Raw genomic sequence first — 15,329 nt, forward strand, 5'->3', positions numbered from 1 at the left:
AAAAAACAATATATTGATAAAAAATCAAACAAAATACTCTTCTATCAACAAAAATTCTTGTTGTCCTAATTCTAAACCACAATCCCAAATGTACAATATTTCTCTACAAAAATGAAAACTTTCCTAAAATAGAATTTTTAAATTTTATTTTTAAAATACAACCTATTGATAAAAATCTAAAAGAATACTCTTCTATCAACAAAAAAGTTTTTTATCCTAATTTATAAATCACAACCCCAAATCTACAATATTTATCTACAAAAATGAAAACTTTCCTAAAATAGAATTTTTGAAAAAAATTATTTATAAAATACAACCTATTGATCAAAAAATCTAAAACAATACTCTTCTATCAACAAAAGTTCTTCTTATCCTAATTTATAAATCACAACCCCAAATCTACAATATTTATATATAAAAATGAAAACTTTCCTAAAATAGAAATTTTGAAATATATATTTAAGAAATACAATATATTGATAAAAAAATCAAACAAAATACTCTTCTATCAACAAAAATTCTTGTTGTCCTAAGCTCTAAACCACAATCCCAAATGTACAATATTTCTCTACAAAAATGAAAACTTTCCTAAAATAGAATTTTATTTTTAAAATACAACCTATTGATAAAAAAATTTAAAAGAATACTCTTCTATCAACAAAAGTTTTTCTTATCCTAGATTATAAATCACAACCCCAAATCTACAATATTTATCTATAAAAATGAAAACTTTCCAAAAATAGAATTTTTGAAAAATTTATTTAAAAAATACAATATGTTGATAAAAAAATCAAACAAAATACTTTTCTATCAACAAAAATTCTTGTTGTCCTAATCTCTAAACCACAATCCCAAATGTACAATATTTCTCTACAAAAATGAAAACTTTCCTAAAATAGAATTTTTGAGAATTTTATTTTTAAAATACAACCTATTGATAAAAAAATCTAAAAGAATACTCTTCTATCAACAAAAGTTTTTCTTATCATAGTTTATAAATCACAACCCCAAATCTACAATATTTATCTATAAAAATGAAAACTTTCCTAAAATAGAATTTTTGAACAAATTATTTAAAAAATACAATATATTGATAAAAAAATCAAACAAAATACTCTTCTATCAACAAGAATTCTTGTTGTCCTAATTTCTAAACCACAATCCCAAATGTACAATATTTCTCTACAAAAATGAAAACATTCCTAAAATAGAATTTTTCAGAATTTTATTTTTAAAATACAACCTATTGATCAAAAAATCTAAAAGAGTACTCTTCTATGAACAAAATTTTTTCTTATCCTAATTTATAAATCACAACCCCAAATCTACAATATTTATCTATAAAAATGAAAACTTTCCTAAAATAGAATTTTTGAAAAATTTTATTTTTAAAATACAACCTATTGATCAAAAAATCTAAAAGAATACTCTTCTATCAACAAAATTTTTTCTTATCCTAATTTATAAATCACAACCCCAAATCTACAATATTTATCTATAAAAATGAAAACTTTCCTAAAATAGAATTTTTGAAAAATTTATTTAAAAAATTCAATATATTGATAAAAAAATCAAACAAAATACTCTTCTACCAAAAAAATTCTTGTTGTCCTAATCTCTAAACCACAACCCCAAATCTAAAATATTTCTCTACAAAAATGAAAACTTTCCTAAAATAGAATTTTTGAGAATTTTATTTTTAAAATACAACCTATTGATCAAAAAATCTAAAAGAATACTCTTCTATCAACAAAAGTTTTTCTTATCCTAATTTATAAATCACAACCCCAAATCTACAATATTTATCTATAAAAATGAAAACTTTCATAAAATAGAATTTTTGAAAATTTTATTTAAAAAATACAATATATTGATAAAAAAAATCAAACAAAATACTCTTATATCAACAAAAATTCTTGTTGTCCTAATCTCTAAACCACAATCTCAAATGTACAATATTTCTCTACAAAAATGAAAACTTTCCTAAAATAAAATTTTTGAGAATTTTATTTTTAAAATACAACCTATTGATAAAAAAATCTAAAAGAATACTCTTCTATCAACAAAAGTTTTTCTTATCCTAGTTTATAAATCACACTCCCAAAATCAACAATATTTATCTATAAAAATGAAAACTTTCCTAAAATAGAATTTTCGAAAAATTTATTTAAAAAATACAATATATTAATAAAAAAATAAACAAAATACTCTTCTATCAAGAAAAATTCTTGTTGTCCTAATCTCTAAACCACAATCCCAAATGTACAATATTTCTCTACAAAAATGAAAACTTTCCTAAAATAGAATTTTTGAGAATTTTATTTTTAAAATACAACCTATTGATCAAAAAATCTAAAAGAATACTCTTCTATAAAAAAAAGTTTTTCTTATCCTAGTTTATAAATCACAACCCCAAATCTATAATATTTATCTATAAAAATGAAAACTTTTCTGAAATAGAACTTTCGAAACATTTATTAAAAAATACAATATATTGATCAAAAAATCAAACAAAATACTCTTCTATCAACAAAAATTCTTGTTGTCCTAATCTCTAAACCACAATCCCAAAGCTACAATATATCTCTACAAAAATGAAAACTTTCCTAAAATAGAATTTTTGAGAATTTTATTTTTAAAATACAACCTATTGATCAAAAAATCTAAAAGAATACTCTTCTATCAACAAAAGTTTTTCTTATCCTAATTTATAAATCACAACCCCAAATCTACAATATTTATCAATAAAAATGAAAAACTTTCCTAAAATAGAATTTTTGAAAATTTTATTTAAAAAATACAATATATTGATTAAAAAATCAAACAAAATATTCTTCTATCAACAAAAATTCTTGTTGTCCTAATCTGTAAACCACAATCCCAAATGTACAATATTTCTCTACAAAAATGAAAAATTTCCTAAAATAGAATTTTTGAGAATTTTATTTTTAAAATACAACCTATTGATCAAAAAATCTAAAAGAATACTCTTCTATCAACAAAAATTGTTCTTATCCTAATTTGTAAATCACAACCCCAAATCTACAATATTTCTCTACAAAGATGAAAACTTTTCTAAAATAGAATTTTTAAGAATTTTATTTTTAAAATACAACCAATTGATCAAAAAATCTAAAAGAATACTCTTCTATCAACAAAAGTTTTTCTTATCCTAATTTATAAATCACAACTCCGAATCTACACTATTTATCTATAAAATGAAAACTTTCCTAAAATAGAATTTTTGAAAATTTTATTTTAAAAATATAATATATTGATAAAAAAAAATCAAACAAAATACTCTTCTATCAACAAAAATTCTTGTTGTCCTAATTTCTAAACCACAATCCCAAATGTACAATATTTCTCTACAAATATGAAAATTTTCCTAAAATAGAATTTTTGAGAATTTTATTTTTAAAATACAACCTATTGTTCAAAAAATCTAAAATAATATTCTTCTATAAACAAAAGTTTTTCTTATCCTAGTTTATAAATCACAACCTCAAATCTATAATATTTATCTATAAAAATGAAAACTTTCCTGAAATAGAATTTTTGAAAAATTTATTAAAAAAATACAATATATTGATCAAAAAAATCAAACAAAATACTTTTCTATCAACAAAAATTCGTGTTGTCCTAATCTCTAAACCACAATCCCAAATCTACAATATTTCTCTACAAAAATGAAAACTTTCCTAAAATATAATTTTTGAGAATTTTATTTTTAAAATACAACCTATTGATCAAAAAATCTAAAAGAATACTCTTCTATCAACAAAAGTTTTTTTTATCCTAATTTATAAATCACAACCCCAAATCTACAATATTTATCAATAAAAATGAAAAACTTTCCTAAAATAGAATTTTTGAAAATTTTATTTAAAAAATACAATATATTGATAAAAAAATCAAATAAAATACTCTTCTATCAACAAAAATTCTTGTTGTCCTAATCTCTAAACCACAATCCCAAATGTACAATATTTCTCTACAAATATGAAAACTTTCCTAAAATAGAATTTTTAAGAATTTTATTTTTAAAATACAACCTATTGATCAAAAAATCTATAAGAATACTCTTCGATCAACAAAAGTTTTTCTTATCCTAATTTATAAATCACAACCCCAAATCTACAATATTTATCAATAAAAATAAAAAACTTTCCTAAAATAGAATTTTTGAAAAATTTATTTAAAAAATACAATATATTGATAAAAATCAAACAAAATACTCTTCTATCAACAAAAATTCTTATTGTCCTAATTTCTAAACCACAATCCCAAATGTACAATATTTTTCTACAAAAATAAAAACTTTCCTAAAATAGAATTTTGAGAATTTTATTTTTAAAATACAACCTATTGATCAAAAAAATTAAAAGAATACTCTTCTATCAACAAAAGTTTTTCTTATCCTAATTTATAAATCACAACCCCAAATCTACAATATTTATCAATAAAAACTAAAAACTTTCCTAAAATAGAATTTTTGAAAATTTTATTTAAAAAATACAATATATTGATAAAAAATCAAACAAAATACTCTTCTATCAACAAAAATTCTTATTGTCCTAATTTCTAAACCACAATCCTAAATGTACAATATTTCTTTACAAAAATGAAAACTTTCCTAAAATATAATTTTTGAGAATTTTATTTTTAAAATACAACTTATTGATCAAAATGTTGTTTTGTAGTTTTGGCGAGTAAAAATGTTTTTCGATTTTGGCGAGAAAATATGTTTTTTGCAGTTTTAGTGGTAAAATGCATTTTGCGTTTTTGGCGGAAAATTCATAACACATGTCGACATCAGTTCCTAATAGAGTCCATCTTTTGTAAAATCTTTTTGACATTTTTTAGTAAAGAAGTTTATACATGAAACAATCATATAACAAATAGACTACCAGATGATATTTACTCTATTCCGCATTGTTTTGACAACAATCTGGAATAATGTATTAGAATATAAAATGTTATGCACATTACACCAAATGTTTTGTACAAGGCGTTTTTTAGAAGTCGAAAAAGAAAAGAAATTACTCGCTATCCGACTTGAAGTGAGTTAACCTCTTTAGCAGAACCTCCACAATACAAAATTTCTTGATCTACAATCTATTTCACTTTTCAAATTAACACACCAAAACCATGTATAAAATAAAAAGACGAATATACCCCTTTTAAACATGGTAGATCATACCAACTTCTAACGTCGACGCATGAGGCGAGGTAAGTGCGGTTCTTGGACCTCTAGTATTCCTCCTAAGAAACTCGTATCCAACGTTAATAGCCACTCTCTTCACCAACCCTGACCCGTGCTTCGCTCTCATATACGCGTTTCCCATTATGTAAGCCACGCCTCCCTCACGCGCCTCCGTTAGCTCCATCAACTCCTCTCTAGTCTCTTTCTCTATCTTCGGAGTCTCCGGCACGATAAACCTCACTTTCTTTTTAACCTTACTCTTCTTCTTCTTCTTCGCCATTGGAGATCGAATCTCTGACGTCCCTGGCTTATCCGGGTCGTCAAGATCGCTCCCGTCGTGATCCTCGACCCCTTGCATGTACGTCGAACACGTTCCGACCACAGACATTCTCTCATCATCATCATCATCTCCATTAGTCTCCGCAACAACCGTGGTCGCAGCTTCAGACCGGACAAACTCCGCGATGCTGCACACAAGATCTCCTTCGAACTCGATGTCGTCTTTGTGGACGTCCCGGTACCCGTACCGCACGATGCACCGGTACATCCGGTACTGTTTCGGCCCCACGCGTCCGACCAGAAACCGCTCCTCGGGTCGGACGTGCGGGACCGGAACAGACTTGACGCAGAGAAAAACAAGCACTTGATGGAAGGCAGGGAGGTTGGTAACGAAATGAGAGAAGATCGCCGGGACGCCGGAGACGAGCTCGGTGTGTATGAGCCCGACGCCGCGGACGCGTTTGATCCCCAGCGTCTGGCCGAGGCTGAGGAGCCAGTTGACCGAGACTTTGTTCTGCACGTCGAACTCGTACCGCTTGAGCGTCCCGTAGTGCCACGTGCACATCGCCGCAAGGAAGCATAAGGAGAGAGCGACTGGAACCCACGCGCCTTCGAGGAACTTGATGAGCGAAGCCGTGAAGTAGAGCGATTCTATCGTGCCAAAGAAAACAACGAAAGCGATAGCGAAGAGGATGTTCTTGTGCCAGCAGAGTACGATCACTAGTGACATCAGACATGTCGTCACCAGCATAACGGTTATAACCGCCAAACCTAAAAAGAAACACTAGTTAGTTAGTAACGGTCTTACACTACCAGAAGTATGTGTTGAAGTCACATACATACCTGAAGCATTACCCAACCGCTTAGTGTCTCTGAAACCGATGGTGACAGCTAAGCAGAGGACCATCAAGAGCCAGTTGATCTCAGGGATGTATATCTGACCGTGGATTTTGGACGACGTATGAACGATCTTCACTTTAGGGAAGCATCCCAACGCAGAGCACTGTTTGATGATGGAGAACGTTCCGGTGATGATGGCTTGGCTTCCAACAACAGCAGCGAGTATAGCGATCACGAGAACAGGCCATCTCAGTTTCTCTGGCACAGATACATAGAACCCAATGTTGTAACTGGTGTCGATGACATGATGCTGTGAGAGATAAGCTGCTTGTCCCATGTAAGCCAGTATCAAAGACGGGTACACAAGTGATGTAAAAGCAATCTGCAACAAGAGCAATATCCTTCAATGAAACTAGACAAAAAAAAACTAATCTAAAGAAGTCTAAACGCCCGCCTAGGTGCTTATAAGCGTCTAGCGATTTCTTGAACATTACCTTGATGGAGAGTTGAGAGAAATGACCGAGATCCGCAAACATTGCTTCTGAGCCTGTAATGCAGAGCAAGATCCCACCGAGAGACATCCAACCTTTACTCTGAGTTTTCTTGAGGAACTTGTACATGTAGTAAGGAGAGAGGGCTTGGTAGACATGCGGGTTCCAATGGAAAATGTTGTAAACACCAATGGCGCTGATGCACATAAGCCACAAGAGAATCACCGGGGCGAACAAGAACCCCACCCTGTGTGTACCGTAGTGCTGAAGCGCAAACAAACCTATCAGAATTACACAAGCAGCAGGTACTTCTATATCTGCACAAAAAAACAGAGAAAAAAAAAAGGTTTCAGACACAATCAGAATAACATTTATTACAAGATCATGGCCGTTAAGGATTATATTTAGACAAAGAGTTGATAACACAAAGATCCAAATGTTTAGTTTTGGATAATATTTATATATATAAACAGCCACTTGATAAGTGCAGAGAGAACAATCCAAAACGCTGATTCAATAGGCATGGTCCATCAAAACAAACCCGAAAGTGATGCAGTATACGTGTTACGTGCAAAACAATGTCAAAGCAATCTAATAAACAGATGGTGGGAACAACGGCTGACTAAAGAAACCAGATGACTTTCTGATTAGCAAAAAAGATTTAACGTTTTGAGATTGAAACGACTTACACTTGTGATGCTCCTTAGCCGTTGAAAGCTCAACACCTGATACTGCAGAAAAAACTGTAACAGACAACACAAAAGAATGAACAGTTGATCCTGTCCTTGTCAGAGAGACAAGACATCAAACAAGAACAAGTCAAAGTAAACGACTTTTTATCTAAAACTCACCGGAAATCGCAGGCGTTAGGACACCATCACCGATCACCATACAAGTCCCGATCAAAGCTAGAACAAGCAAAACCTTCTGCAACACTCTCCGCTTCTCAAGCGTCGACTTCAACCTCGCCGCAAACCCCGACCGAGGGCCCATCTCCAACGGCGACTCGGTCTTGTACTCGGTGAGCTGCTCGTCGGCGAGCTGGCAACTCGGGAGCGAGTTGACTCGTGCGTGACGGCAGAGGAGGGAGTAGAGAGCGAAGGTGCCTCCTTCGCCGTTGTCGTCGGCTCTGAGGACGATGAAGACGTATTTAAAGAGAGGGACGAGCGTGATGGTCCAGAAGATGAACGACAAGACGCCGAAGATCTCGTCGTTGGAGTCGGAGTGTTCAATGTCTTCGGCGAAGGTGCTTTTGAATACGTAAAGAGGAGAGATGCTCAAGTCTCCGTACACGACTCCTAAGCTCTGATACGCTAATGTCAACACCGTTCTCCATGATTCCTTCTGCAAAATCAAATCAAATCAAAAGGTTTCGTTTTTTTAAACAAGATTCGATCTTTGAATCGGTACCTTGACGGTGTTCTGATAAGTTCTGGATTCGATATCCATGGTGGGTTTCTCGGTAGTAGACTCAGGAGTTCGTGAAGTCCATGTAGAGATGTTAAAAAAGCGAATCTTGACGAAGCAATTGACTTCAGGATTTTGTTTTTATTACCAGACAGAACTGAACTGTTTTGAGGAACAGAGAATGGTTAAGGAGAGAACTGTTTTTTTTGAAAAAGGAAGGATCCTAAAAGAAACAAAAGGCGAGACTTTTAAGAAAAAGAGATCCGACTTTTTTTTTTGGTTATGGTTGTTGTGTTGGGTTAACGAGTTTTTGAAGTTGCTTACTTGAGAGAAAGATAGATTTTTTTTTTGTTTTCGGCTCTTGAGGGGATGTATAGAGGTACTTCAACAAAATATATTGATTAGTCAAACTCTTTCTATATGCTGATATTTATTGATAGTAATTAGGTCTGGATTACCATTTATTTAAAAGTTGATTCTTTGAATGTGTATTCTTACTATATACTATTTTTTTTAAAGTGTAATTATGAGGAAGATTAAAATGTGGAAAGGTAAGTGCGTTGATTGTGAAAAAAAGGACAATATGTGGTGCTTTGATAAGTGGGATTTCGATTCATATAGTTTAGGCTTTCTATAAAGTGAATTATCGCATGATTTCAAAAGATAAATGTTATGTTCAACTTTGAAGACAAGATTATAAAGAAAAAGAAGAAATTACTTATTGTTGGGTCCGGTTTTAGTCCAACCCAACTTTACTAATTGTATTGATTTATTTTGGTTTTACGAAATCGTTTCGGATATATAGTTTAGATATTTCACTAGAAAGTAATACTTGGTATCTCCAAAGATGGAAGTAAACAATATAGTTAGAAAGACAAGAACAAAAAAGAATGTAAAATACAAATTTCGATTAGAAAATTATGAATGTACAACATGAAAATGCCGCAAACCCTCGGATCTTATTGTCAGCGTTAGGTTCAGTTTATGAGAGTTTTGACACATGTTTTGTCTATCGCCTAATGTTCGATATGCCAGAGTTTGGAATTTATGAAAGTGGACGATTGTGGTTATGAACGTTACTCCATTAAATTATTGTAATATGGACCTGGTTAACGCAGCGGTAGAAAACATGTATGATTGCGATTTCATTTTTAATTTTAAAACGATTGGCTATAGAAAGAGAGCTATCAATTTATTTTAAAAACAAGAGAGACTTATCAAATGTTTGGCTTTCAAGTTATAGTTAAGAGCCAAAATTTTCTTGTTTGCGATATCATTTTAAATTTTCAACTATTGGTTATAGAAAGAGACTTATTAACATGTTTGTCCTTAAGTTATAAACTAAAAGGCAACAAAAATTTGTTTACCCCAAATAATATTAATAAAACTTGGACACAATTGTATGATATCGTTGAAACTGAAACTTGAAACCGCTCAGCAACATGGGCGGTGAGAACAAACCATATTTTAAAATCAACCCACAACATAAAATATGAGTTTTATAGTCAAAAATAATGTTTGGTGTCCTCTTTCTCAACTATTTGGTGTCTTTAAAAGTTTTTTAAAAAAGTAAACTAATATTATTTAGGGATATAATTAAGTAAAAATACAGAAAATGTTTGGATATAGTTTATATATGTAGTAGATAAGAATTAACAGATGATTGAATCAGTTGTGATTTTAGTGAAACATCGAATGAATATACAGTAATTTTTTTTTATAAATTAATAATATTAGAATTATAATATTTTATTAATTTATAGAGTTACTGATTTACAATTTTTTTGTAGATTTTCTACTTTCAGAATATATATAAAAAATATATATATATATATATATATTTATAAAAAAATATTTGATTTTTCTGTACATATATTAATTAAATTTTAGAAAAGTGACTTTTGTATCGTTTTTCTTATATTATTTGGTGTATATGAAATATGTTTCATAGAATTAAATATTTCTTTTAATATAATTTTACTAACAAGTGTTAAAAATAGAGATGAACTCCACTGTGAAAATAAAACAAATAATACAATGTTTTGTTTTTATTTATATAAATTTTATATATAAATTATTAATTTTTTATTTTAGTGAAACTATATATTTACATATGATTTTTTAATATTATATTATTATATATATTATTGATTTGTGTAATATTTTTAAAACAAGTTTTGTATAGGAAAATAATTAAAAGGGTCTATCCGGAAAGATTTACAAACACATGTACCAGAACCTATAAGATATTTGAAAATATATAGTTTATTTCTAAAGATTATCTGATGTTTAAGTCAAATGATTTCTATGAAATACAATTATCAAATAGATGAAAATTAACTGGAAAATGTTGTCCGAAATTAGGATTCCTATCTTTCTTTCTTTTTCACTGAAAATATTAGATTGAAACTTGAAAGATACAATACAAGAGTAGCATACAAGGAAGAAAAGTAAACCGGCAGAGATTAAGATTCCTATCTACCAAATGTGTTTAGTTTTATGTAAAAGGTTGTCCATCAAATTATGTCTATGGTTGTACTTGTATGGTGATTGGTGAGACTATTTGTGCATACCTGATACCTCTTAATACTTATGCTCCACGAGTTGGTGCTAATTAAATTAACGTTCACAATTAATAAATGATTGAATATGTTTTCAATACTATTCATCGACCACGCATATATTATATGATATCCAAAAACACCCATGCGTTTTTCACTTAAGCAGCCATCTATTTATCAGCATTATATCTAATTTGCTTTTAGCTTCGATGGTGGAATCTATAACAGAATAATTCCCTTTAGCAACCACTTTTTAATTTGGCTAAAGTGATACAACACCACTGAAGAGATAAATCATATAAAATATAATTCAATTTGAGGTTTTACACAATTATTTATGCTTCTCTATAGGGATCCACATATTCGTGGATAATTATATTTAATGATAAGAGTTCTACGGAATTAATAAGACCATACATATTAAACTTATAAAGCGAATATATGGTCTTTAACTCTTTTTTATAATCTTACGCTTTATAACAAATTATCTCATTAAAAAAGTTATACTGACGTCTTCTTTTTGTCAATTTGATTCGCTTCAATTATTCGAATTTTTAATCAAATTTTATAGTAATTTGGTGTAGTTGTTTTGGGTGATGATGTATAAAGTTAAGCGAACGAGTTTCAACGAAATAAATGAAGCGAACGTACGAGTGTAGTAGTTACTAAAATTAACGTCGAACTGACCCACACGTGCATGGAATTAATATCAAGATCATGACAGTTAGAAACGTTTATTACGATTTCGGATTGTTGCGAACCGGAAACCACGTTGTCATTTCTGGACACATTCTTAGCCATTCTGGAATCACCGGTTTATATGGCGTGTAATATTGGACATACACGTGTGCAACGAACGTGAAGTGCTCTTCAGTTCCTGCAGGATCACAAACAATAATTGTCATTGATTCGATTCCTTCTTATCTACTCATATATCAAGACGTAAACTGTCCATTGCATGAATTTATAAGTTAGAAAAGACTTGTTTTTTTTTAATCACCTCAATTTTTATATATGGAATTTGTAAGATAATTATACAAGAAGTCAAAAGTTCTGAAAAAGCAATAAAAGTCAGCAGAATAAGTAATTATCTTTGAAAACAAAACTGAATAAAAAATAAGTGTTTTCCCTAGAATCAAAACCTATAAAAGAAAAACACTTAAAGAATACATAAAACTATAAACTAAAAAAACAACGAAACCGATATTACAACAAAACCAAAACGATTTATGTTCGAAATGTTTTTTAAAAACTAAATAATGAGTTTATGTTCGAAATTTTGGTCGATATTCATCGTATTCTTGCAATGTACAATTACATTTGATGTTGTATTTAGTTGTTCTTAAAACCAAAATTAAAAGCTATCACTGGCTATATGGAATGAGAGAAGATAAACATGCTTTTTGGCAAGAATTCTCCCCAAACGCACCACATGTTATGTATTTAGACCAACGTTTATAAGTTTTAATGGCAGTATGGCACAAACAAAATGACCTACCTTACAGTGGTAATCGAAATTAATTTGCACAGCCCCTTTCTCTTAAATCCTCGCCTAACTACCACTAAATACGCAATAGATAACGAGCTTATATAAGAGATCATCTAACACCATAAATGCATGGGTTAACATGAAGGATCAATTTCAACTAGGGGAGGACGTGATTCGTCTTCTGTGTATTTAAAATAAATTTGATTATTAAATATATAATATGTATGGTGGGATGAACTATTTGATGATTGTTCAACTCACAATGTAGTTTCCTACTTTTGTTAGGTAATTGTTCTTTTGTCGTTGCATCTCCGAGTTTGCGTCATTGCCCTATTACATATGTGATTACGTTAACATCTATAATTTTGATACTTAATTAGTTAGATATTGACTTATTTAGCCGCCAGTAATGTTATTATTTGGTGGAGGTTTAAGAACATCCGTATTCGTAAAATCTCACCAAATTTTATAAATATAAATTTATATTAATATTTAATTTAAGTAAAACATAAAATTACATAAATATTTTATCAATGATTTTTCAAAAAAAAATTATTCACATCATTGAAAAAACATTTGCTGTGAGTCTCTTAAATTCTTGAGATACTCATAACTAAGATATTAATACTAATTTATAATAATATTTTTAAAATATCTATCAATGTAATTAATTTTGTTTTCAGAAACTTTGGTGAAATAGTATTGATATAAATGTGTTGGAGTAAGATGTTTCATATGTATATTTTACAATTAAAAATTATAAAAATACAGTGAACAAATTCTGATATTTTTGTTTTAAAAATTATTTTACACTTGTCAGTGATGTAAATTTTATTTCCAATTAAAAAATCGAAATGATTAATACTATTATATTGATAATTTTGTTTTTGTATGAGAACCTATTAAATGTCATCTAAACTTTGTTTCTGCAAACAAACAGATACTTTACTTTATCCACCTTTGTGTCATGCAAGTTTTAGTCCAAATAATACTAACACGAACTACTATACTATAGGTTCTGGTTAACGTGAACTTGTTAAAAATTCAGATAGCTATTGTGTACTTTTCCAGGGGTTGATAAGTAACGTTTAAGTGTTTTAATAGTTTAAATTACCATTCTATTTGTGTTTCCAGCCAAATGCTGAATACCGTGCTCATGTTAATTGGCAACATGAACCATTTTCTGTTGAATGGTAAGGTGATCTCAAGAAGCCAAGCTCACCGTACACCAACCATCAGAAATCATCTAATTTTTCTATATATGTTTTTTTGTCTAATGGTTTTCATATGTTTTCTAAAATGTTCTTGATTTTCAACCAAATTGCAGTCTAAATACTGATATGAACATCTCAGTATATTTGAAAAATACCAACACCAATATTCTAAAAATTTCAAGTGTTTGAACTTTACTTGCAAAAGATTTTTTTTTCAGCTGACACCATGTTCTACACGATGATTTTTCCCTCAGTAAATATATCTAAAATATTTTCTCTTTTCAGTAAATGACCAAAATCTTTTTATAATGACTGCAACTTTGGAATAAAGAGAAATAACAACTAAGTATAAATTGTAAGAAAGTCTATATGCCATCTAGAAGCAAACATTTTAACAAAACATGTTCTTTTCATTCAAATTGTTGGCCAGTATCGTTTAGTCATATACATTATCTTCCTTTCTAGAAGACGTGGGAAGCATTTAGAGCCACAATATGATCACAGACACAGATACAATAATAAGCTAATTAAAATTAAAATTATATCGCAATCCTCTAAGCCGGAAAATCTTATGATGTAATCGTATCGGACAAAAATATTTCGCGGATCAATTGTCATTACCATCATCAATATGCATCTACTGTATACGATTACCCACAGAGTTAATATATATACATCCAGTGAGTCGATGTTTTGACAAGGAAATGATGGTCTTCTTTGGCTCTCCATGAAGATTGAAGACCCGAGTTTCTTTTTGCAGTGATTTGCTCTGTTTCGAAATTTTCTAAAAGCTTTCTCTACCACAAACCGTAAATCATATGATGCACATGTTGTAAAAACGACTTTTTGAGATGAATAATTTTTTTTAAAAAGCCTTTTTCAAAAAAAAATAATTTAACATTCTTTAAAAAAATAATATATATGTTACATAAGAAAAAAATATAGGATAATTAGTCCTAGGAAAAACAAACAAACCCTGCTTATATAGGGTTAATATGTACTAACTAACCATAATGCCTGCTATATCCTGTTAGAAAACTTAAATTTCAGTCAGGGCCGGCCCTGGGCTAAAGCCCATAAAGCCAGGGCTTTAGGCGCCAAAATTCCTATATAATAAAAGGGCGCCATAATTTGCTAAAGTATTACTTTAGTCTGGTGGTTTACTTCCTTCTCAGCAAGTCATGAGGTGATGAGTTCGAACCACAGTCTTGTTTTATTACTTTTCTTTTTGTTCCTTACCTTTTCTAATAAATTTTGTTATTTTTATCACATATATTATTAAATAAATTATTTAACTAAGCAAACCTTGGTCGTATTATAAGTAATGTTATTCATTCTATTTTGTTTTTTACTCTTCTTTTTTCAACCAAAATAATTTATTTAATGATCAAAATAGTCATTTGTTTTTTATTCTTATTTTTTGATAAAATAGCTTTATACAAGATTTATTATAACAATGATTTAAATTATCAGTTGCCAATTACTACATTCTTCTTTTTTTCTTGTTCAAAACAAAAATGACGTTGATGTTAATGTAATTTTATCATATGTTGCTATATTATACAATTTATGTTTAGTTATATTTAAGGACATAATTTTTGTGTGCGCTTTAGGCGCCATATAAGTTCGGGCCTGTACTGATTTCAGTATATCCTCCTCTGGAATTTCAATCAGAGTTATATCTAAACTATCAAAGTATGATTAAAATATTTCCAAAAAAATAAAACGGCGTACAATATGTTAACCAAAGTGATGATTCATCATGCTCCATCCACGATGGGTTTTAAGTAAATCCACGACAGAAAATCAAACTTAATTGATGATTCAAGTTAAAACTATCTG

General features: G+C 29.7%; 1 protein-coding gene across 1 annotated transcript; it reads right to left on the reverse strand.

Annotated features, from left to right (window-relative positions):
- Positions 1 to 4,935: 4,935 nt before the first annotated feature.
- LOC103831567 (potassium transporter 6) lies at positions 4,936 to 14,355 on the reverse strand. The gene is made up of 7 exons (XM_009107450.3): positions 12,283 to 14,355; positions 8,227 to 11,661; positions 7,668 to 8,160; positions 7,506 to 7,559; positions 6,820 to 7,133; positions 6,329 to 6,707; positions 4,936 to 6,256 (listed from the first exon to the last, which is right to left on the reverse strand). Exons 2-7 carry the CDS (start codon positions 8,263 to 8,265, stop codon positions 5,184 to 5,186), a joined length of 2,352 nt encoding a protein of 783 aa, XP_009105698.2. The 5' UTR covers positions 8,266 to 11,661; positions 12,283 to 14,355; the 3' UTR covers positions 4,936 to 5,183.
- Positions 14,356 to 15,329: the final 974 nt, after the last annotated feature.

This window comes from Brassica rapa, chromosome A07, assembly GCF_000309985.2.
Source record: "Brassica rapa cultivar Chiifu-401-42 chromosome A07, CAAS_Brap_v3.01, whole genome shotgun sequence".
In the NCBI taxonomy this organism is placed as follows: Eukaryota; Viridiplantae; Streptophyta; class Magnoliopsida; order Brassicales; family Brassicaceae; genus Brassica; species Brassica rapa.

Bases quoted from the DNA above. Each gene is read 5' to 3' on its own strand.
- LOC103831567 (XM_009107450.3), bottom strand. From the start codon at position 8,265: ATGGATATCGAATCCAGAACTTATCAGAACACCGTCAAG. The intron at 7,560-7,667 runs GTGAGTTTTAGA...TGTCTGTTACAG, and splicing joins CCTAACGCCTGCGATTTCCG to TTTTTTCTGCAGTATCAGGT. The intron at 6,708-6,819 runs GTAATGTTCAAG...CTCTTGTTGCAG, and splicing joins TCTCTCAACTCTCCATCAAG to ATTGCTTTTACATCACTTGT.